This window comes from Myiozetetes cayanensis, unplaced genomic scaffold (genome assembly GCF_022539395.1).
Source record: "Myiozetetes cayanensis isolate MyiCay16 unplaced genomic scaffold, myiCay2020 scf4, whole genome shotgun sequence".
In the NCBI taxonomy this organism is placed as follows: Eukaryota; Metazoa; Chordata; class Aves; order Passeriformes; family Tyrannidae; genus Myiozetetes; species Myiozetetes cayanensis.
The window spans coordinates 53,403,723-53,429,749 of NW_026087631.1; the positions used below are offsets into that span (position 1 = coordinate 53,403,723).

The following is a 26,027-nucleotide window of genomic DNA, read 5'->3' on the forward strand; positions in this document are numbered from 1 at the left end:
TTTGCAGTAATAAAAATTGTCTATGAAGGCAAGGAGTAAGCGTTTTTTCTCCTATTAGATAGAAACTGTCAGGAATATTTTATTATACCAGAAAGTGACATAATGATTTACGAATTGTAATGAAGAGGTATGCTCCTTACATCCTTCTGCAGATATTTACTGAGGTGAGCCTCAGTAATGTCATAACTAAAGGCTGGCAAGACCTGCGGTCTTCTTCAGGAAATGCAATAATCCTATGGACTAAGTACAGGGAAAAGACCCTCCATTAACTCAGGAGTACATATGGTTCATAATCACTAGCCTTTTCAGGCCTATTACAGTGAGGTCAGCTGGTTCACCGTGCCTGTGCTCAGATGCAGATGCAAGCCAGATGTGAATATAATCACCATGTGTTACAAAACTTTATATTGATAGCAATTCAAATTGCATTATTGGTACTCTGAATTGTCTGAATGACAGAAAGAATAGCTTTAAGTACATATCAGAAGTTACTGGTTGCTTCAACAGCCTCTCCTTCACCCAAGTCCTATAATACTACTTCCATCCTCTCACGCAGAGAACGAAGACAATCAGGAAAAAAACCAGTTCTGTTTCTCCAGATGTGTAACTCCCTAGTTTAGAAGAAAATTAAAATGTAAACAATTTAGGGCAGCATGAACATTTTCTATAGATCATTCTTCTGTTACATAGTAACTACAAGACTGCAAGGGTGCAGGCAGGCTCAACAGTCTTGGTAGCGTAAGGACTTTTTGGCAGAGGTCTCTTCATAGGAACACGGTATTATTAAATAATTCAGACTGGAAGTGACCACAGAAGGTCTTAGTCCAACCTCCTAACTACGAGATAAGGTAAAGTTTCTCAGGGCTTTATGTAGTTGAACACTGAACTTCCCTCTTTCAAATTTCATTGCCTCTTGTTCTTCCACTATGCACAGCAGTGTAATGTCTGGCTCCAGCTTCTTGACAGGCACTCTGTAGGTATAGGTAGCTGCTGTTGGGTCCCATCAAAGCTATCCACCTCCACACTGCACAAACTCAGTTCCCCTTTTAGGGCCTGTGCTCAAGGCCCCCACCTGTGTTGGTGATCCTATGCTGAACTCACTCCAGTTTACTGACGTCTTTCCTGTACTGCAGATACCCAAACCAAACAGTATCTGGGAGTGGTTTCACACATCCATTCCTGCCAACTATCCATGTTCCCCTGACTGTATCAAAAATACTGTGGCCACCAGGACCAGGGCAGTGTGATCATCCTCATATATTTGGCACTGATGCGGCTGCACTTTGAATCCTGTGTTCAGTTTTGGGCCCCTAATTTCAAAAAGGACACTGAGGTGCAGAAATGTGTCCAGAGACGGGCAACAAAGCTCATAAAGTGTCTAGAAAACATATCATATGAGGAACAGCTGAGGGATGTGGGTTGGTTTAGTCTAAAGAATAAGAGGTTCAGGGGGAACCTCATCACTCTCTACAACTACCTGAAAGGAGGGTGTAGTGAGGTGGCGGCTGATTTCTTCTACTGTACCTGCAGTGAGAGGACAAGAGGAAATGGCCTTAAGCTGAGACAGGGAAGATTCACATTAGACGACGGAAAAAAAAATTCATTCTTAGGGCGGTCAAGCATTGGAATAGGTTGCCCAGGGAAGTAGTGGAGCCACCATTCATGGATGTGTTCAAGACTCATCTGGATCTGGTGATATAGTTTAGTGGTTGAGGGGTTACAGGGGTGGTGCTGGGTGGATGGTTGGACTGGATGATCTTGTAGGTCTCTTCCAACCTTGATGATTCGATGATTCTGTGACTGATGGCTCTGCTCTCCAGCACACCAACAGGTATCCCCCACAACCTGTAAACCTTGTTAGGGTATCCTCCACCCCCTCCTTCAGACCACCGATAAAGATGTCAAACAGGACAGGTCACAGAACAGACCCCTGCAGTACCCCAGTTCTTACCAGTTCATTAACCAATGGCCTTTGAGTCTGACAATCAAACCAGACTTTTACCTATCTATTTGTCCACCCATGCAAATCAGAAAGTCCTGGGCTTGGTACAAGAATGCTGTGAGACAGTTTCAAAATCCTTGCTAAAATGGCAGTAAATGACATCTGCTATCCTAACCTCATCAACAGATTCAATTGTTTTATCATCCATGCTTGTTGGATATGATTTATTCCAGCAGCTCCCTAATGATGCCATTTAAATTTGGATTGCCTTGTTTACACTAGTTCTTCTTTTTCTCTCTTGTAAACTGTTCTGTGGATTTTAGAGACGGAAAATTAATAAGTGCTCTTATGTGTGACTTGGCTGGGAAGGGAAAGGAAAAAAGCAGTTTCACAACTTTACGATAGTGTTCATAGAAATAGAAAAAATTGAGAAAGAAGAAGAAACTACAATATACCATAGATATAGACTATTACTACAGAACCCCAGAATTGTTGATGTTGGAAATATTTTAGGCCTCTTTCATTTCCCCACGAAAGGAAATAGAAGACAATGTTTCTTTTCCTTCAAAATTAATATAACAATTCAAGTGATTATGACCTAAAGTAAGACCTGTTCTAACAGGACTTTCAAATTTCTTCAAATAATGTTAAGTACCCTGGCTCTGTCACAATTTTACAGAGATCTTCTTCAAAAAACATGGAACATAAACAACAATCTCCTGTCTTCATAATTTGTAAAGAAGAAGTGTAAGAAGATTATACTTTAATGTAGATTAGAAGCAGAATTTTAAACACACTGTTTGGAAATTCTGTGCCAGGAAAGTATTCTTTGAAATCACCAGGAAGCCTTTTCCCTGAGTGTCACCCATTTACAAAAAATTCTTTGATGGGACATGTTGCTCTCAGGCTCACATCAGCTGTGCTATCCAGTATGGGCAAAACATGTTCAGACATGCTAATCCACGTGGGAGCCTTTCTAGGTTGAAGTGTATGTGTGCAAGACTGCGTAAGCCCTTGAAAAAAAAAGGGGTCTTCAAACCTTCTTTAGTACTCACAAAGTCTTCTGTAACTGACTTGCTGCAGGATTTCTTCCAATATTTTAATCAAAACATTTTTGGACTTTTAATGAGAACATCTGTAGGAATTCCTGTTGTTTACTCACAGCTGTATACTTTCTGAGATATAAGACAGATGCAGCTCTAAGAAAAGTGTGGACTTTCTGTTACCCAACACCTGTCTATTGCACAGTGCAAGGCCTACTGGGGAGGTTTTGCAAAAAGTTTCTTTTTCTCAGGTAGTTTTTCAGATGTGGCACATTAAGTCTGTTTGTTAAAACTGCAAATACACATACTTCTTCCTTAACAGGAGTGAATCAAGTTTACAGAATGTACTTATTTCCCACCAAATCCCACACTCTCTAACTTTGGTTGAAAAACTGACCTCATTTTCAGCCAAAGCCTAATCTGGAAACAGAGGACTACATAGTTTTGAACCTTGTTTTCTTCTTAAATGAAGAAAGCTCTCAATACACCTTTCTGGACTCAGTTCTGCAAGCTTCACATTGCACAACCAGTGAAGATGCTCATTTTAAGCTAAGCAGCTGTAGCAGTCCTCTCCATGCACAGGTTAGAACGCAACTACCTATGAATGAGAGTAGGAGCCGTATGTTGTGTAAGGCTGCTCTGCAGCCTGCATTCTCAACAGGGAACAGCTGCCTCCAGGCCCAGAACTGGCCAGTAAATCCCTCTCAGATACAAAAACTAAGTTGAGCGCCAAGGAAGCAAGCTACAGGACTGTCTAATGTCTCTCACCATTTATCCATAAAGGACAACACAGAGTTTCCTACTGATATTTCACAGGACACTAACATGTTTTCTGTCCTTTTCTTCACGAGCAGTCACTACACACAAGATTAATTCTCTCCTGGAAAGTTCAAAAGTATGCAATACACTGAGGTATGTTAGTTCTCATCTTTCACTGAGAAAGTATTTGAGGGTCTGACTGCTGCTATCCTGAAAAGTATTGAAAATAAACATTTACCCCACATACATAAAAATGTGGTCTCTCATGACTATAGCATGTTTTCATCAGTGCAGGCAAGGATAATGAAAGACTGGATGGTCAAGCATATAGTGGGCCTGCAACAGTCAAACAGACCACAGCATACTAAAACATACCAAATCCAACATCAAAGAAAACATAAAGACCAAGACAACTCCTAAAAGATATTCTTGAAAATATCTGCAATGATAAATAACTTCTACTGCTTAGAAAACATTCAGGGATGAAAGGATAGCAGCTAGAGTACAAGCGCATTGTAGAACTAAGAGGGACAGCTAATCAACAAACATTCATGCCATACAAAGATAGTTGTTTTTTCCTCCACAAGTCTTCTCAAACATGTCACATCTGTGTAAATAAAACATTTAGAAGACATTTGAAAGCTGATATAGAAAAAACTTCAGAACTTCATGTTTCAAACATGTTAAACTACATTCATGAAGATTTTATGCAGCTGTCCTTCTGCAGTATTCCAGAACATAAATTTTCCTTCTGCTCTAATTTAGATGTATGTGACATAGATTCAGTTTGACAGAGGTGTCTTAAAAAATTCACAGCAAGCCTATTTCAGATAAGAGAGAGTGAGACTGAATTATCCTGCTGAAGAAAGATAAAAAGAGTGAGGTCATGACTGGCATAACTTGAACAAATCACAGTCAGAGTGAATGCAGTATGAACCATGTACAAATCATGTATTTATAATTCAGAGAAGGAATTTTGTTGGGAAAATCCCTTACAACTCAACAGTAAAGGACATACACGAAGAAAAAAAGAAATTCACAGTGCCTGTCCTTCTTCTGGCACAAATTTCTTCAGATAATCAACAATAGAGAAGAAATGGACATGAAAAGACAGACAAAAAAACCATGTAGGCTTTGTAATGCAGTAATTCAAGAAAATAATCACAAAGGTACAAGTGGAATGTGGTGTGCTCTTCTCTATAGCCAGAGGTATATATATGAAGAAAAGGAGGAGAAACTGAGTGGCAAAGAAATGGGAAAAGAGGAACAGGGGAAGATCACAGAAATGTAAAAAATAAGAAAGAGAACAAAGATAGGTAAAATAGAAGGAATTGTTTAGCAAAAGAATAGAAGAAATAAAAGCTGGAAGAAAAAGAGGGAGATAAGGAAGGAAGTGGGGGAATGGAGCAGAAGAAGGAACAGGAAGAAGAATAAGAAGACTGGGAAAAGTGGTTGGACTCGATCTTATGGGTCTTTTCCAACCTAAAGGTTTCTATGATTTAAGCAAAATTCCTCGTGTGCTTCAGACAAAACGTTTCTTGCTACCAGGGTCAACCTCCTTCTGGACCTAAGACATTGTTTAGAGCTCATGGCATCTCTGCCCTTCACCACATCAAGATGCTGTTTTAAACAACTCAGAATTCTCACTGTCACTGCAGGCCCCCTTAAAACCTGTCTCTAGATGACCAGAGAGTACACAGACAATCAGCAGACAGAATACTGACATATTAAAGTTGCATTAAAAGATGGGCTCCCATATGAAAAGTGGCAGAGATCTGCACATTAGCTTTACCCCGGCTAAATGTAATAAGAGCACCTACATGCTGTTGAAACTACTTAGCTGTAGAAACATGGTAGCAGATGATGCTAGTCAAAGCAGTATTCTCTCAAAAACTCTTTTCTCCAGTAATCATCTTGACTGCTATTTTCTACACACACTCAGCTTCATATTCCCTACAGCAACAATTTTTACTTACCCTTGTGATTCTCACTTTAAAGCCTGTTAACTAACATCTCAGTATTTCATTTCCTTTCCTGTTATGCAGACATCAGATAAACCAGAATACAAGGATATGAAACAAGACCAGTTTTTTGAACAGGGTACACAGGTTCACATTCCCCAAAAAAAAAAGAACACCAACCTAAGGGTACATATTGTCAGAGAACTGAAGTCTGGAGATGTGTTGCCACAATCCTGTTGATGTTGGAGCATATTAAAGCAGATGTTTCCTGTCAAGTGTTATGTTCTCCCTACAGTACATATTACTATATTCCAGCAGTCACTTCAAGCAAACATATGTAAATGTTAAATATTTTCAGTGAATTATCTTGTAATTCACTGCTCCATTTGTTAATGCTGTATTCCTAAGCAATATTTAGAGTCTTCTGGATTATTGCTTCCTTCTGTTTAATAATGCTCTGTAAAAAACTATTACAGAACACATCATCATGCACAAAAGTGAAAAAGGATTTTCTAAATCCTTTCTTTAAATTACTGAGCATGATGTTTTTCTTTAATATAGCTAAGGAAAAGCTCCAGTTCAGTAATTTAGGCTAAATTGTTTCCACACAAAATGGACACACCATAAGAAGAGGTGGGTTTCATTTGTTCTCTAGCATATACAGGGGAGATATCCATAACCTCAGAAGACAGTACCCAGGTGGACAGGAATTAATCCAGTTCTCCCACATGAGAGCTACTCTTATTACCAAGGTCCAGAAACAGGCCAACAGAGACAGCTGAGTATCCTACAGCAAGATTCATTTTGTAAACACAAATCAAATTACACCATTCAGGTAATACTGGGGCTGTGATGGCCAAAGAACTGTTACTCCAGAGACATTGTGATGGTATTATCAAATACAATGAAGTGTTTCTACCACAATTCAGCTTTTTCTCATGAGAAGAACATGAAGGGATGTTCACATACAAGATACTTTTGGCCATCATTATCTCTGTTTCTGTACTCTAGTAACATGTGTTGGGAAAAGATTTTCAATTGGTTTAGTTTCCCATAGAGTAGTGACTGTATTATTTAATCCTAGTTAGATGTGCTTAAAGTTAAAATTCCTAACTTCTTCAGAAGGAGATATAAGCAAAATATAAGCTTCTTTGCATTTCCTAGGCACTACTTATGCTATCCCACTGCACCTACTATTATAAATATTGCTCTGTCATTTTCAAACATTTAACACAGCTTCTCTCTTTCTAGTGTTAGAACAAAATACAGAAAATAAGAAATAGCACTCAACAGCACAGCAGAACCTTTTTAAATACTCTGTTTATTAAGTACGCTTTCCCTTCCTTGTTAATCAGATGTTGTTCTTATTCTTGTCCATACCATTACACAATGTAGATAACAGTTGGCCTGAAAGTCCTTTTCCTTTATTTATTTCTTCAAATTCACTAACAAAATAGATTTTTTCAAAGTACTTTTAAACAACGATTTCCATGGAACTGAATGGTACTAAACATGCACTAAAGGCCAAATTATGACTAACTCAAACTGTCAAGATTAAATCGACCAAGGTAAGTGGGACAAGCCTAAGAAACCCTCAGGTTTAGACTGGTATGAATAAGAACAAAACTTACCGCTTAGTTTCTGAATACATGAAGATCTGCTGTGCATCTATGACCTCAAATGGGATAAATACTAACTTGAATGAATGCCAGATATGACATAAATATTTCAGTATTTGAGGTATTTGGTTTAGATACTATACTTGGTCTACACGGCAGGGTTGGGGGCTGCAGGAGTAGTCTCTACAAGGAGTGGCCTCTACAAGAAGAGGCCCTGGTTGTCCCATGCCAGACACAGTCAGTTCCAGTCAGCATCAACAGACCCAGTTGGGCACAAAGAAGCCTAGCAGGCAAGCTGGTGGCCCTTCTGGGAAAACATACTTCAAAAGGGAAAGTGGGGATTGAGGAAGAAACAGCCCTTTGAATGCCAAGGCCAGAGAGGTGGGAAGGGGAGCAAACAATGCTCTAGGTGCTGGGGTAGAGATTACTCTGCAGCCCATGGAGAGAACAAGGGTGGAGCAAGTGGATATTTTTTGACAGAAAATGCAGTGAGTGGAGAGCCCACACTGGTCCAATTATTTAGTAGTTGCAAAAAAGGCAAAAGCCACATAGTTTTGGAAAGTTATGTAAACAGGATAGATTATGGCTAACATCCAATGACAATTTTTAATGCTTCCCTCAAAACTTTAGCTTTTTTCATTACAATCACTACATAGAAGTTCACTAGAATTTATTTCATTACGTCCATTATGACTAATACCCACAAGGTTTCACTGTCAGATGTTTTTTTCACTCACCTTAACAATTTATACTTTCTACTGTAACTAGCACTGTGTAACAAGAGAGCCTTCTAAAGACGAGAGTGAGGTGAGGGATGAGTGCAAATCTTAAGCACAGATGACTTACCCTCAGAAGAGGAGGAATATCTTGAGGAACACTTAAACAAACCAGACATACAAAAGTTCATGAGGTCTCAGGTGCTGACAGACATTCCTATCTCCAAGTTGTCAAGAGAGAACATCTAGAGAACTACAAACCAGTCAGTCTCATGTTTATCCCTTGGTGATGAAACAACCAGTCATTTTTAAAGTCAGGAAGGACAAGAAGATCCTCCATGTGAGGTCAGTATGGATTTATGAAGATGAAATCATGATTGACCAATCCAGTAGTCTTCTACAATAAGTTAACTGGCTCAGAGAACAAGGAGAGCACAGCAAATATTGTCTATTTTGACTTTTGCAAGGCTTTCAACTGTTCCTCCAACTACATCCTCACAGACAAAACGATGAAACATAGAAAGCTTGAGACAATAGAGGTGGACTGAAAAATGGCTGGGTTCCAAGGCTCAAATGGTTGTGATTAGCAGCATAAAAATCCAGTTAGAGGTCAGTCATTGGGGGTTCCCCCTATGGAACAATATTGTGACCAACACTGTTTAATGCCTTCATTAATGACCTGGATGATAGAGCAGAGTGTACCCTTAGCAACTTTACAGATGGTACAACACTGTAAGGAGTAATACTCCAGAAGATTGTGCTGACATTCAGGTAGACCTCAACTGGCTGAAAAACTAGCAAACAGGAACCTCATGAAAGTCAATACAGGTCAAAGCCGCCAAGCTCTGCATATGGAGAGGAATGACTCCTGACATCAGCACATACTGGGAGCAAAAGAGCAGGATAACAGAAAACTACCTGAGGTCCTGGTAGACAGAGGATTCACTCTAAGCCGGAAATAAGCCCTTAGGGCAAAGAAGGCAAACAATATCCTAGATAACATGAGAAGTGCATTGCCAACAGGTGCAGGGAATTGAGTCTTCCTCACTACTCACCACTGGTGAGACAAACTGGGGATTTGAGTCCAGTTCTGGGCCTATTGGAGCAGTTCTGGAAAAGTGACACAAAGTTGACTAAGGGATTGGACCACATCATAAGAGGCTGAGAAAGATGGCATTGTTCATCTCAAAGACAGAAAGTTAAGGGTGGGGAAATCTTTCCAACATGCATAAATACTCAATTTGGGGGTTGGGGGAGTAACAAAGACAGAGCCAGATTTTTAAAACAGTGCCCTGTAACAGAAGAAGACACAGTGTATACAAACTGAAATTCGGCAAATTCTGTTTCTACTTATGAGAAAACTTTTCTACTCTGAGAGAGGTAAAATACTAGCAAAATTTACCGAGAAAGACTGAAGGGCAACAAGAAAAGCTTCTATATATACATCAGTGATAAACAGAAAACTAGGAAAAATGTGGACTTTCTCCAGAAAGAAATGGGAAACCTGGTAACCCAGGACTTGCAGAAGGCTGAGGTACTCAATGATATTTTTGCCTCAGTTTTTACCAGCAAGTGCCCCAGCCACACAGTTTGAGTTGAAGAACACAAAGGGAGGGACTTGGACAATGAAGAACTGCCTACTGTAGGAGAAGATCAGGTTCAAGACCACTTAGGGAACCTGAAGGTGTACAAGTCCACAGGACCAAATGAGATGTATCCATGGGTCCTGAGGGAACCAGTGAAGGAAATTACTAAGCCATTACCTATCACATTTAAGAAATCCTGGCAATCCAGTGAAGCTCCTAATGACTAGAAAAGGGAAAACATAACCCCCATTTTTAAAAAAGTATAAAAGGGAGATCTGGGGAACTACAAGTCTGAATATCACCATGGTGCCTTGCAAGATCATGGAGCAGATCCTCCTGGAAACTATGCTAAAGTATGTATGGCTTCACTAAGGACAAGTTGTGCATGACAAATCTGGGGGCCTTCTATGACAGGGTTACAGTGTTAGTGGATAAGGGAAGAGCTCTGTCCTGCACAGCATCCTTATCTCTAAAGTGGAAAGAAATGGATTTGAGAGATGGACCACTCAGCAGGATAAGGAAATAGCTGAATGCTCTCACTCAAAGAACTGTCAATAGATCAGTGTCGAAGTGGCAAATGGTATTCCTTGGGATTGGAGCAGGCACTGCTTAACAGCTTTGTTGCCAACGTGAACAGCGGGACTGAGTGCACCCTCAGTAAGTTTGTGATGACACCAACCCGTGTGGCTGTAGTAAGTTGACCCTGGCTGGACGTGAGGTATCCACTAAAGCCGCTTTTTCACTCTCCCTCTGCAACTGGACAGAGGAGAGAGGAAAAAAAACAGCTAAGGATTCATGAGTTGAGATAACAGTTGGGAGAAGTCACTTACTGATTACCTTCACAGGCAAAACAGACTCAAAGTGGGAATGGTACTTAAATTTATTACTAACAGGATAAGAGCCAAAGAGTGAGAAAAAAACAGTCTTAAAAATACTTTCCCCTGCCCCTCCTCCCCTCCCAGCGGTGCAAGGGGACAGGGAATGGGGGTTGCAGTCAGTTGTTGTTTCTGCTGCTGCTCAGGGAGAGGAGTCCTTCCCCTGCTTCCGTGGGGTCCCTCCCATGGGAGACAGTCCTTGATGGACCTCTCTGGTGTGAGTCCATCCCTCAGGCAGCAGTTCTTCCCAAACTGCTGTCCCATGGGTCACTCCTCCATGGAGTGCCGTCCTTTACAAATGAGATGTACTGATGTGGGTCCTCCACAGGGGCCACAAGTCCTACCCGGAAGAAACCTGCTCCAGCGTGGGCTCCCCTCTCCAAGGGCTGCAGGTCTCTGGCAGGACCCTACTCCATCCTGGGCCTCTCACAGGGTCACAGCCTCCTTCATGCACCTGCTCCAGCATGGGCTCCTCCATGGGCTGCAGGGGGGTCTCTGCACCCCGATGTCCCTCCCTGGGCTGCAGGGGCACAGCTGCCCCACCATGGGCTGCCCCACAGGCTGCAGGGCCTCAGCTCTGGCACCTGGAGCACTTCCTGCCCCTCCTTCTGCACTGACCTTGGTGTCTGTATTGTTGTTCTCATGTTCTCACTCTGCTCTTCCCTGGATGGAATTCTTTCTGCGCCACAACCTTCTGTTCTTAAAGATGTTATCACAGAGGCATTACTGTTACTCCTGATTGGTTTGGCCTTGGCCAGCAGCAGGAAGTCCATCCTGGAGCCGGCTGGCATTGGCTCCACAGGACAGGAGCTGCTTCTAGCAGCTTCTAACAGAAGCCACCCCTGTAGCCCCACCCCTGCTACCAAAACCCAGCCACAAAAATCCACTACAGTAGTGTAGTCTACATGTTGTAGGGAAGGGATGGCACCCCCAGGAACACTGACAAACTTGAGAGCTGGACCCATGCAAACAGCTCGAAGTTCAACAAAGCTAAGGGCAAGGTCCTACATGAAGGTCAGCGTAACTCCAAGAACAAACCCAGGCTGGACAGAGAACTGATTGAGAGCAGACCTGTGGACAAGGACTTGTGTTGGTTGATGAGAATCTCTACATGACTCAGCAATGTGTGCTTGCAGCCCAGAAAAACAACTGTATCTTGGGTTGCATTACAAGAAGAGCAGCCAGCAGGTCCAGGAAGGTGATTCTGCCCCTCTACACTGCACTTGTAAGACACCACTGAGTATCCAGTTTGGGAGTCCTTGGCACAAGAAAGATGTGGCTCTGTTGGAGTAGTTCCCAAGGAGGGTCACAAAGATGATTAGAGGGCTGGAACACCTCTCCTGTGAAGACTAGCTGAGAGAATTGGGGCTGTTCATCCCAGAGAAAAGAATGCCCAAGAGAGACTTCTTACTAGCCTTCTAGAAACTAAGGGAATCTACAAGAGAGTTGGAGAGGGACTTTTATACAAGGGCATGTAGTGGTAGGGCAATGGGGACTGGCATCAAACGGAAAAAGAGTAGGTTTAGATTACTTATTTGGAAGAAATTCTTTACTGTGAGGATGGTGAGGCACTGGAACAGGTTGTTAAACAGCGGAGGTGCAGATGCCCCATCCCTGCAAGTATTCAAGGCCAGGTTCCATAGCGCTCTGAGCAACCTGGTCTAGTGGTTAGATGTCCCTGTCCATGGCAAGGGGGTTAGAACTAGATGGTCTACACTGAACTACATGACAACATGTAACTTTTAAGGCTTCAAGAAAACAAAGACAACCACAAAATGAAATAAAAAAAAATAATTCAAGTGTCCTTGATACAGACTGCAAACCTCATAACAGTAAATATTTGTAACATCAGATAGGAAAATACTTACATTCTTCCATCATTATCAATTGCTCAGTTTTATTTAATAATTAGGCTTAGCTCCACATAACTAAATAAGGCAGCAATAACCACAAGACCATCTTTGCACCAGAAGGTCAAGTAAACATTGTAAAGAATATAATTCAAACAGTCACAGTATTATTGAAGGGGACTTCAGACCATGCTTTCTGGCATATTTATCAAACTTCATGGCAAGAAGACAGACAAACATATTTAAATGTCACTGTTTCTTCAAGTCTAACAGGAATTAAGATATGCTTGTGTTTATACACAAAATGAACTCTATTTATTTTATAACATATTTTAATATAACATTATCTTTGTCACTTAAACAATGAGATTTTTGGATCTCTGAGCTGAATAAACAAAATACAACACACACTGACCTAACAGTATTTTCTTAAAGTAGATGATCTACTCACAAGGAAGGAACATGTTCCTGAAGACTCTGTCAAATATTAGAGGATGCTGAAAGCTCTGAATTTAGTAACTTTTTGAAATTTCATGAATAGGCAAACTGTAGAGAGAGCAATCAACCTTTTCATCCAAGCTACATTTAATTTTAAAATTACTGTTTCCTGATTAGACATATTTAATGGGGGCAGCAGATCACTCTTGTCTTAGTAAAGATATGCAATTAGATCTACATTGAGACACGATGGATTTATGGAATGCTTTTTCCACACAGAATATATACGGCAATAAGATTTAGGTTAATCATCGTATCCTGACATTTACAGAAAACTGAGGCCTGGATGATACTTGTTCAAAGTTCAGCTGCTAACACAAGATGCTCACCCAGCAAATCTTTAAAGAGTAGACTGGACTTGTCAGAAAGAGCTTTAGATATACTTTTAATCTGTCTTGAAACTGGGAATGGATTTCATGACTGCCTGCAGTCACTTCTCACACATTTTGTATTCTAACACCTTATATATTTCAACAGTTTATGATGAGAGAGGGAGGTTGTTTTTTTTTTAATACTTGTTTAGTACTGAATTAGTACTTTCTCTGTTTTAAACTTTCATGAATTTCACAAGAAGGGCTGCCAGATAAACTGTAAACCATTATTTACTAATAAAAAGAGCCAAGGTTTTTTGAAAAGGAATTAGCAAATACTTGTAGATTTAACCTATCTACTTCTTTTCCAGACTGAATTAAACTCTTTTCATTCAAGTAAAGATGGGAAAAATTAGTCTAGATAAAATCAAAATGTCATCAAACTAGTTAAAACAGTAAAGCACATAAAGATGATGAAAATTAGAAGCTCTTATCAAAGGCTTCACAATGTTGGAATTGCTATGTAATAAAGAATAAAGATAACTAAAGTAATGACCAAGGTGATACAAATAAATGTTTCATCTTACTTGTCCAGGGCTGTGCTGGTAGGCATGCTCCTGCCAAATCCTCGGACACCCATCTGACAAAAGTATGGAATGCAAGACAAATTGGCAGCAATTATAGCCAATGAATCTGATGCGTTCACAAAGAAACCATTTTGGCCAAGAATCATGTAGCGGTCCTGGAGAAGAAAAGAAATTCAAAAAGTATTACAATTCCATGTATTGTGGAGCTGTAATTTCTTTTGCTAGATCACTGCAGGTAGAGAAAAAAAGGGACAGGCCTTGGCTTACTCACATCCCTCTTTGGGTAGAATAATTCACTGGCATCATCCTGGCAGGTTTACAATCTCACTATCGCACCATCACTCCCGCCTGCCTTGCAAATCAAAGTTCCAGATCAGTCTCTAGCTCCAGCTGCCTACATGTCACGTCAGTAGTTCTGTTCCTGCCAAGGGAATGCTTGTGTAGGAGAATCTTTTTGCCAATGACACGCACTATTAGGTGAGTAGGAGAGTGTTTTGTGTTTACTGACAATAGAAAACAGCTTCTGTTCTTCAGAACCTTTTCGACCTTCTCCCACCTTGTCAGGGCAAAAGTTTCTGTAATACTTTGCTGTTTATAATGCTGATAATATGACATTAAAATTAAAATAAACAGTAATTATGATTCAATGCTTTATTTAGCTAAAAATCCCTTAATTTATGATACTAACCAAAATGGACATAACGTTTTTAGGTCTTAGTGTGGCAAATCCACATTATGTATATATGCTGTGTCTTTCTAACCAGGAAATAAGAGTGTTACACCAATACAAGAGTAAACCTGATATTTAAATAATTCTTATTCTGCCTTGAAATCCTGCTTGATTTGCAACCATCTGCAGAGGTAAATTGCAACATATGTGTCTGATTGATGGGCTGCAAATTCTACCATCTGTACCTGAAACTAATACCACTTTCAGCTTAAATCAGTTACTGAAAAGCAAATAAATTATACTTACATGTCCCATATTTGACCTCGAACAAAACAGCAGCAGTGAAACCTCAAGACATATCAAAATACTTACTCCATCAGCATCAAAAGCTGCTCCAAATCCATACTCTCCACCTTTCATAGCCTCCAGCAAGGCAGTTGCATACGTTAAATTTGGATCAGGACGCTGTCCACCAAAATCCTCCAGAGGAATACAGTTTATGGCAGAATTTGCAGGAGCTCCCAACTCATCACACAAGATTCTTCTCACATAAGGTCCCATAACTGCAAAAACAGAAATCTGCCATGCAATCACAAAAGCGTATGCTTGACATTGAAATTTTTCACAGCACTGTGGAGAGGTGATATAAAACATACTTTACATAGCAATTCTATACATCTGTCCTAACAACAAAACCCAAACTCTTATTTCACAGAGAAGTATGTGATTGTTCTTCCAGTAAAAAATTAATTTGTAATTCAGTATAAAAAAACCAGTTCACCACTACAGGAAGTGAAAAAGTAAACACTGAATGGGAAAAGATGCACTTTTTATTTATCCATTATTAAGTAAAGAAATTATCATATGTATGAAGGGTTTTTTCTCACCAGCATAAAATTCAAATGTTATTCTTTGTGTCCTGGGACGCAAACAACAGTTTACCACATAATAGCACAAAAAGTAAACAGCAGGGGAATGCAGATGGGAAATACACCTACCTTAACATTCCAATTCATGTGAAAATTGCAATAGATTTGGACACCAAAGAATTTCAGTATATTTTAGTTGCTACCATGCAGATAATGAATAAAAACTTTTGCAAAACTAACTCCAAAATACTTCTTTTTTTTGTTAAAGATAAGGCCAATTAAGATCCCAGTTTGTGTTATTATATATCAAAATTATTATATGCATTTGGTGACTAATCAGTCACTAACTGAGCACTCTGCATTCCTGAGGCACTCTGAACAGGTGCCTCAGAGGTGAAAAAATATGAGTGACTGGTCTGTCTCTCATGCTCTCTCTTCCTCCTACCTTATTCCAAGATCTTGCTAACTGGAACAACTGTGACCAAAGGTAAAAAAAACATGTGAGAACCTTGTTTTCAAGAAAATGTAACCCTTTATAACATACCATGATTCAGGTTCTTATCAAAAGCAGACTCCTGACAAATTACTCTTTTTTTATGCCAGTGTTAAAATACCAATGTCTATGGTATAAAAACATATTCCAGAGGTGCAGATCGAAAATATATTTCAGAAGACAGCTTTTCAACATATATATGTGATCCTCTCTAATGTTCACTATACTGTGGCTAGGGACTCACTTTTGTCTAATGCATCTCATCCAGAAAGTCTTTTGATCACATGCCATCAAAAGAAGGGTAAACCCCAACTACCTTTGACAGATTGCTCCAATGGTTATTCACTGTTACCCATAAATATGTAAGCAACATTTCAATATGGATTTACCTGGGCTCAACTTCTCTCTCTATTGATTCTTTCTGGCATTTTGGGGAATAACAGCCTGAAAAGTAATTTTTCTGCAGAAAAAAACCCCAACAACTTTCTTTGTTGTACAGAGACATAGTCTTGTATACACTTAATCTATGTGTACTTTATATTATAGTATGGGTATTTCTGCACCAAGATGCAAGGTCATGAAGCTTGTAAATAAAGGTCATCACCTTGTAAAAAAAGAAACAAACTCAACTTAAACTCAGTTCTTTAAAATTTTTGTGTGCATCTATTTTTCTAACCCTGAGCCAGACTATGCATCTCTTTGACCACAGGTAAAAATTTTTAACTCAGTAAGAGACTTGGACTGAGAGCTCTACAAAGTATTTGGGCAACGTTCTCTCGGGTATTGTATGTGACAGCAGGCAATGCCTTTCTTATTGCTCCCTCTACATTGTTCAAGGATACCATTTGCTCTTTTGCCACAGCCTGGAGAAATGGGGTGTTCACACTGATTGGATGCAGAATATAATCCTTGGCCATGGCCTGTGAACACTCTGACCTTTTGAAGACTATCACACTGTATTAGAGGCCAAGACTAAAATGCTTTACAGAAGTTTTCTAAGCCTATACAGCTCCCTTTATTGGTTGATTTTTGTAATCCCATTAAAAAATGAAACCTGTTTAGTTTGATGCAATTTGCTTTCCATGAGATAATGCTGAACATTCTTACGTATGCTCCTATCCTTCAACTCATTATCTGTAGAAATGTTTATTTATATTTTCATAGTATAGCCTAAGATAGATGGCATGCTGATCTATGTTTTCCCAAGTGACACAGCTTATATCTTTTTTAATACTGGTCTCCTTAATGTCTTCTGTGACACCTGCAACTTGTCCACAGCACATAGAAATTAGTTTACTTTTAACATCAGTGAGACAGAGGTCTCAGCCAACTCTTTAAGGGCTTCTGGGTGCAATTTATTCAGACTTTTCTAGTTTTATAACGTTTAGAATTTGCTCTTAGTAGAAGCTCCTCATTCACTGGATACCGCAACATGCTTCATCACTCTCTCATGGAGGGATTACCTCATCCTGCTTCCTTCCAAATGCAGAAAGAGAACTTTTATTGGACACACATGCCTTTGCTTATTTATGAAGTAAGATAAACCCCTTTGCCTACTAAGGGATCTAACCCATTGTTAAGATTGCCTTTGTTGGTAGTATAATGTTCAAATCCTTTCTTATTATCCTTAACATTACATAAAAGTCTGACTTTTACATGCTGTACTGTTATTGGGAAACCACTGCAGTGTACCATTTTTTATTGGGAAATTATTTCTGTCCTGACAGCCACTTAAGTTCATACCTCCATTCATGGCATCAATCCTTATTTTAATCTGATTGGGCCCGGTCAGCAGATTTCTGATCGCACTGAAGTCAAAAACACTTCGAAGGAGATTGAGGTAGATTTCCACAGAATCCACAATTTCCACTAGAAAAATTACACAGAAAAAAGTGACTACAGTTCATACATGGGAAAATCTCTCTTCTAACACAGTTCCACCAGTCATGTAACTCAACTGAAGTCAGAGCACACAACTCTACGTAACATGGATTTGCTCTGAAGCCCATAGAGGTAAAGTCAAAGACACCTCCTGCCCTTTAGCGTGGCGAGCATTAAGCCTGAAAAGATAGACAGTTTTGACTGCTAAAAAAACACACAGATAATGTAAGTTGACAGTTCCTATTTCACTGAGAACATTAAAGAGAGTACATTATATCAAAGTAAACTCTGTATATATCATTCACTAAGCCACTGAAAAACTTTCCAAGCTAAATAGGTTTATTCTCAGAGGATGAAGATGACCATGACAAATTGACATCAGACATTCTATTCTTCTGACATCAGTATCTATCTGCATCAAGAGAGACATACAGCCTATTCTTCTAAATTCTGGCACCAGGAATACCTGTGTCCAGTTTGCTGGCAACCTAACATTATACTTTTGTATTGTATATCACTGACTTAGGAAAGTAAGGCTCAGATACAACATCTTTTTTTCGTTAAGGTCTTGATAACTTGAATTTTAAATTCATAAGCAGAGCACTACTAGTTCTTTTGGATGGAAAACATTAAACTAAAACACATTTATGAAAATAAGTCCATCATAATGAAAGCAGTTACTAAACAACTGTCAAAAGTCATGATTCTCAGTCATCTTGGAATGTATTGCTCTTCCTGATTAAATTAAAAAGTATACATTATAAATATCTTTTCATCTGGTTAAATAAGTACCTTAAAATATTTAATTACAAGTTAAATTATTACTTAGAATGTCAGCCAGTTTTGCTCAAAAACACTAACTTTGCCCTAATGCTCTTCTTTCAGGTAACATGAAAATGACACAGACATTTTTTGAGCCTGAGAAGAACACTAGAATAGATTGTGACAATGTGCTTGAAGGAAGAAACAAAAAAAAGGCTCTCAAGGTTGAGAAACAATCTGTAAAACCTACTTGAAAATTAGTCAGGTCTATGGTATTTGTTGAAAGTCTCCAGCTTTCACTAAAATGATATTATTGCATATCTTCTATGCCCTGTTTTTAGCAGTATTTTAGTAGACTCTAAGCTTTACACATATGAACAAATGTGGCAACTCCAGCGGAGCTGCTCACACATGTTAAGATAAAGGATTAAAGTTTAAAAATTACTTTAGCTCCTGCCAAACCCAACTCAGTTGCTTCAACACCTGTGTAGGCTTGATTCACAGGAATTAGTTCAGACAACTGAAAAAGCAGAAGTTTTAAATACGTCAGATATTACCTTAAATTACTTTTTAAATTACTTGCATTCGTTCTGCACTTTCAACCTGCATTCAAATCTGTGTAAACTACGCTTACTTGTGCACTTATAGGCCAATTACGTTGCTTCAGCAGGGTTCCCTGGTAGCTCTCCTGTCTCAGGTTGATATATTGTTGGAAGACAGGATTGAGATATGTTTTTTTCTTAGAAAAACATACAGAAAAATTGCAACTATCTCTATGCACTTCTGTACTAATGTGGGGGAGGGATGTCTGATTTTTGTTTACAAACATACAATTAGGAGAGACTAAAAAGCTAAAAAAAACCCAAAATATAAAAATCTGGCAATTTTTTCATTCTGGAGTGGTACTAGAGCTGAATTTTCTTTGCTTTTTGTTTGCCTGAAAAACCTAAATATATTAATTACAATAAAATTTAAAAAAAAAAAAACACACAACCAAAACATAATTTAATGGGGTTTTTAATGAAAAACTTTACTTCTTAAAATGTAAAGTTTGGACAGAAAACAAACTACATTTATTTCTAGGGCATCAGGAATGAGCACAAGTTTTTGAGGTCACATGGAGTTTTACAGTATTTGAAATATATTAAATTATATTAAATTATCTATATCAAGTTAATATATAAAATATATATATGAAATATATATGAAATTTGAAATACATTTCAGAACCCCTTCCTTTGCTTTTGACTCTTTCAAGGAGATATCTAGGTTAGGTAATTTTAAATCAAGTGTAAGCATAAAAGTATTCACATGCTTAAAATTAAACATGTGCTTCAGCACTCCCTTTAGATTTGGACTCACTGGATGCATAGTGCCACAACTTTTCAGAAAGCATGAGCAAAGAGTGAATAAACTTAGATTCTCACACATTCCTGACAATTAGACTTTCATAAGCAAACCATTCCTAGTCCAAAAAGGTTTGTGTTTGGTGTTTAACTACTAGCAAGCATAAGCACATATATTTGGCAAAGACAGGTTTTTCCCTAAAGGAGGAGAAATTTAGATTAGATTTTCTAAAGAAATTCTTTACTGTGAGGGTGGTGAGGCACTGCAATAAGTTGCCCTGAGATGTTGTGGATGACCCAGCCCTGGCAGTGTGCAAGGCCAGGCTGCATGGAACTCTGAGTAACCTGTTCTAGTAGAAGATGTGCCTGCCCATGGCAGGGGTGGTTGGAACAAGATGATCTTTTAGGTACCTTCCAATAAAAAACCATTCTGTGATTCTATACTAACTTTAATAATTTTTAGTAAGGCATTTTGAAGAACTAAAGTTTTGTTTATATAATTACCCATTATAATTCTGCAGCAATACTAATATTTAGACTCAATGTATTTAGCATGCATAAAAGCAGACATTGCTACCTCGGAAAGGTTTGAATTTGTTCTCCAGATCAAATTCTTGTCTTCCCAGGCGTGATAAATCAACTCTGAGATCAGGACAAATTGCATATTCCTCCAAGGTTTTGCTGATTTGATAGATTTTTTCTGAAACCATATCTGGAGCAGGTCCTAAAAGAGAAAATAATGTGGTAGGTCATTTCTGTTAAATGAAGGTTCCTTACTTTAAAAGTAAGTGCTATAGCAAATATTTTTCAGAATATATTGGAGTTAGTACAGAATAAACACAAAGTACTACAATAAATAAGGTCTGTTCTTTCACTACAACACAAGCTTAAAACATTTTTTGAAAAATAAAACATGGAAATATAGTATGTTACACATCATATTTTGATTTACATAGAGTATTTAAATCAACCATTACCCAGGAGCAGGGAGGATGAGGGAACCAAAAAAAACCACAGCCATCTTTCTTTGAGTTTATTGCTCGAAGACTGTCTTTTTTTACTCTTCATAGAATCTCAACAAAGCTATTAAAGGAAAGCCTATCCTTCAGCAGCAGTTGTTTCATAGCACTTTCTGCAAATGCACACTTGTGAAGGTTCGTTAGTATGGTGGTTCATATTATTTCATAAGAAAAATTATCACTTTTAAAAGCCTTAACAGGCTTTTACAGTGGTGCTGTATTGCAGTTTTCCTTCAACAGATTAATGAAATCTATCTTTGTTGGAATTTGCTCAACAATTAGCAATCTGAACTTGAAATAATGACATCATTCAGAAATAGAAAATGCATCTTACTTGTAAATTACTTTCATTGCCAAAGCCTGAAAAATGGCTCTACTTTTAAAGATTTACTGTTAACCAAATAAAAGTTGTAGGCTTGATGAAAAATTATCACATTAATTATGCCATATGTAGTGCAAGAGTCAAGTCTAAGTTACAACAGAAGTCCTTTCTGGCTTATCTGACTCTTTATAGCTTGTATTAAAATCACAATTTCACTCTAAAAATTATTTCCTTTATTCTCTTTTATGCCTTCTCTCTCCTGTGCCAAAGTGCCTTTGAAGAGTTTTTTTCAGTGCTAATTTTCCATTCCTCTAGCAATGCTGCTATATGCAGTGCAGTTTTGCCACGTAAATTACTATGTTCCATCTCAGATGCAGTGTAGCAGATGGTCCAAGTCAATACAATAAGTAACAGTCACTTTGCTCTTCATTCAGCTTAGAATACAACTTCTTACTCATCTAATCGAAACCCATCCAAAGGGTGAGGACACGTTTCATTAGCTCCAGATCATCCTTGATAGATGGATATCTTGTTTATTGGTATTTCCAGCCAAGGAGATCCCACAGTGTCACTCTACATTTTCTTCTACAGCAATAGAAAAAAACCACTTCTGCTTGACCTGGATCTGCAAAATGGACTGAGAAATAATGTAGAGCAATGACAACCTTCCCTAGGAGCTTGTTGCTGTGTCTAGCCATTCTCTTACTACAATAGTCTTGCCTAATAATCAGCCCACATTTTCTCAGCTGTAACTTTAATTGCTTTTCATTATGATCTCAATGATTAGCACAAATACTTATACCTTGTGATTTTAGTTTGAGGAGTGTTTCATATATAAAGCTTAATAGCCTTTTTGAATTCTCTTTAAAAAGGCAAAGCACACTAAAAAGACTGCCCCACCAACTGTTTCCCATTTATCAAAGAGATTTTAGGTATATGTGGTGTTTTAAAGTTTATAGAGTGCTAATGCATCTAAAAGTTTGGCTCTGGTATGTGTCCGCTGTGACCCTGGCTTTCTCACTGGATGCCCTTATGGAGTCCCTCTAATCTCTCTGGGATTCAAGCCTATTCTGTTTATAAAATCCCATGAATTTAACCATGGATGTTTTTCCATTAAACAAGGGGCAAGGGAGAAGCACTCCCTTCTCAAGTTCACCCACTTCCAAAGTGGGGAAGGAAAGATTTTAAAAACAGTTTCAGTTCATTTTTTTCAGGTAGAAAACATTCTGTATGTATGAAGTATACAAGGTGTCAGCAACTGCCACCATAATGTTTTATGGGTGTACACAGATCTATAATATAAAACATACTGAATGTATAACATACCTACTTGCGTTAGCTTGTCAGTTTTGGAAAACAGGACGTTAGCTACATACCCAAATTCCACTATTCAGCGGTGGAACTTCAGTAGTTAAGATGCTACAACCCTCTCACTCGATAAGACCAGTTACTTCCTGGGTAAAATTAAGAAGTGCTTTCTTCCATACAAGACAATGAGTTATACTGCTTACAGTATTTCTGAAATTACGTGCTTTAGAGTAAATGCCAAGACAAGCAACACAAAATATGAGCAAAACAGAGCTCCCTTGTAAGTATCTTTATAAAAGGATCAGAACTGTTACAGTGATCTGGAAGACTACATAAAATACTGTAAAAACACGATAGCAAACCTCTTGTTTACAGAAATCTTACAGATACCACAAGGACTCCAGTAAGCATTTAACACTTATTGTACAGACCCATGCAGACAAATACACTCCTCTTACTGAAAAAAAAAGAAAAAAGAGACTCTTATGTTCTTCGCAGTTTTACCAGAGAAAGTGAAAAACACATAGTTAAAGGTACCTAGTTATCCTTGACAGTATATTTTCAGCATACCAAGATGCAATGCTGTAGTGTGTTACCAAACTCATACCTCCATTGGCAACTTCAAACTTGACTCCAAATTCTCCTCCAGGTCCCCCAGGACTGTGGCTAGCTGTTAGAATAATTCCACCAGCTGCTTTGATCTTTCGGATGATACAGGAAACAGCAGGTGTGGACAAGATGCCATTCTGTCCAATAACTAATCTGCCAATCTAGGTGGAAAAAAAAAGCCAAAGCACTCATTAATATATAAATTAATATTAATAATAATACACACATTAATATATAAACACACACATAGGGTATTTACCTACAGAATAGAAATGTAAAGTCCTAATGTGGAACATATTCTTTTGCAGAGAAATATACATACATGAGTTGGTTGCATGCTAATTTGGAGCACTGACAAAAAACATTGTATCCTGGCACATTTAACACCAGTGGCCTGTGTATTGGCAGTAAAGCAAGAGCACAGTCATGACAGTGATTTGCAAAGCTCCCAAGCATAGCACTGGGCTATGATCCTGCTATCAAACCTTTCCAAGCATCCCCACAAATCAGCAAATCTCCTCAGATACCAATATAGTTTAGGGCTGACTATGTGGATGCACTCTTCAGGTCTGGGGCTTCAACCAGCATGAAAGAGAACAGAAAGAGAATTGCTTTTCAAAGAGCAGCATTTCAGGGCAACCACAACTATCACTACACATTAGGACCGGCAGTCTCTTGCAGTTACATCTCTATTGCTAAGACACTCTTGGATGTCCTGCTCCATATAAAGCATTGCTCTTCCTTCAGCCATCAGTGATTCCTGGGCTATTCCAAATGAACAGGGTGTGTTTCCCAGGGCACAGCTGAGCAGGGAAGTTCCCACCACTCTTAAAGTAAAAAAAAACCGTTATAGGTGGCGTTATTAAACACTGACTCAATGTGTTTGGTATTATGTGCCGTTCCACTGCAAGGTTCCAATTTCAAAACCTTGCCTTCATCCCCTACACAGATACTACAGTTTCAGCTGAACATAAATAATTTAGAAGCAAATCAGAAATGTATTTGCAAAGAAATACAAAAGAGTTCCAATTTCTGGGAAACAGGCGGACACAAAAAAAATTGAGAGAAGAGGTTATTGTCACAGATGATAACTGATGCAGCTGCACATAGAGTTGAAAAGTGTATCGCTAATGTTCAGAGTTTTTTAATAACATCACTGTAAGAAACAATCCCACCCCCCACCACTACTGAGTAGTAGTTTCAGAAGGGGTAAGGAGTGGGTAGGGGGGGGCAGAAGGAAAGCCAGAACACTGAATTCTTCCTTCTCCTCATCTTAAAACAGACCGGGAGTTGAACTTCAGTTTTCATTCTCAAGTTTGAAGGACATTTGATAGCTCTCTGTGGCAAAGCAGCAGCACAGGAGGTGCTACTTCTCTCCTTTCCATAAAGAGCTGTTCCTTCACATACAGATGACCTTCCGGTCACTCATGTGAAGCACTTAATTACTCAGAAGTGCAGTTCCAAATAATTTCAGAAAAGCAAAGGATTAATACATTATTTATTCAGCCTGCTTTTGTGAACTATTTTAGTTTTTTAAAAATAGGATCTCTACAAAGAAATAATCAACTTCTAAAGTAAGCACAAGTTACTTTTTGAACTTAAATCTCACAAAGTACAGGCTATGGTCAGCCATTTCTCTTTCCCTGAGAAGAGAAAAATCTGCTTTCAAATTTAAAAAAATGCACAGAAAATGCATTCCATTAACTGAGATTTCTACCTCAAGATACAGTGATTGATTGTCCACCCAGTTTTCTTTTCACAGTTTTTGCAGATAATTTTGAAGCCTATGGATTGTTGCTGGGAAACAGGAGAGCTATCAAAATTATAAATACACTTCATGGAAAATCTTCAAGGTTCATTTGAATTGTTCTTATTACTATTAGAAAAATGTTTTGTTTCACTGTCTTTTTTTTTTCCCAGGTTGGAACAATTCCAAAGGGGGGGGGTGGATTTAAGAAACAAAAAAAAATTTATTATGGAAAGAAAAACATGATGAAAATAAATACTGAAAATGTTTGTTTTGAATATTGTCTCTCCCTTTTTTAAACTATGAAGCATGTAGAAAGCTAGAGCAATGACTCAATCTTCCAAATACAGCTGTCAGAAATGGGTGCCAGCTCTTAAAACAGCATTGTGTATGGGTAAGCAAAAGGAATATGACAGTGATAATATTTTACATCATGCTTGAAAACTGTAAAACTAAATCTATCTTGAGTACTTAAGTATAAATGCATTTATACTTGTTTATAGGCTTAGCACGAGCACATTTTCTGTACCTCTAAACTAGTGAGTTTAAGTTTTTGCCTTCATGCACATCAAAACTGTATTTTTAAAAGTTAATAGAATACTTAGATTACTCAATGCATAAATCACCTAGCACCAACCATATTTCATATTTCCCATTTCCAATTCAACAAGAGTTACACAAGCTAGTTTACCCATTTTTCTGGATGCCAAATATTTATATAAACATGACTAACTAGATTTGCCTTCAGCTTTTTTCAGAAGGTTATTATTTCTATACTACTTAGAAATATTATTTATTATACTAATTTCTATACTATAGAAATACTGAAATACTTAGTATTCTAAATTAAGGTTCTTGAAGTCAAATTACATGAATGATACACTGGTATTTTATTTGCAGCAACTACTATAAAGTTTCACCTTATATTAAGGTCTTCAGTGCTTTTACAGAACTCCCTGAGGACACTGAACACCTTAGACGTGTAAATGTGCTACCCATCTTCCTCTGCTTTCTTTGTTTTGGTGGCAAGAATGTAGAATGTAATATTCTCTTGACTCAGAAGCTCTTAATTTTGTCTCTGAACCAAATATTAAATGGACATTTAGTTAATTCTTTAATTAATTTAATTAGTATCAGATGTTACAGACTTCTTACAATCTGGGCTAAAACAGTAACCAAACATTATCCACACACTGACTCACAAATAAAGTTTCAGTAACATTGTTCCGAAAATGGTGGACAGTTTCATAGCGT

At 38.3% G+C, this 26,027-nt stretch overlaps 1 protein-coding gene across 1 annotated transcript in view; it reads right to left on the minus strand.

Moving 5' to 3' along the window:
* Positions 1-26,027, minus strand: part of PGM5 (phosphoglucomutase 5) — a 65,749-nt gene that overhangs the window by 35,712 nt on the left and 4,010 nt on the right. Inside the window, exons 2-6 of the mRNA XM_050329637.1 lie at positions 23,025-23,187; positions 20,346-20,492; positions 17,523-17,648; positions 14,790-14,980; positions 13,748-13,902 (exon numbers count right to left, since the gene is read on the minus strand). Of these exons, the coding sequence (XP_050185594.1) occupies positions 13,748-13,902; positions 14,790-14,980; positions 17,523-17,648; positions 20,346-20,492; positions 23,025-23,187 (782 nt within the window). The remainder of the gene's footprint in view (positions 1-13,747; positions 13,903-14,789; positions 14,981-17,522; positions 17,649-20,345; positions 20,493-23,024; positions 23,188-26,027) is intronic.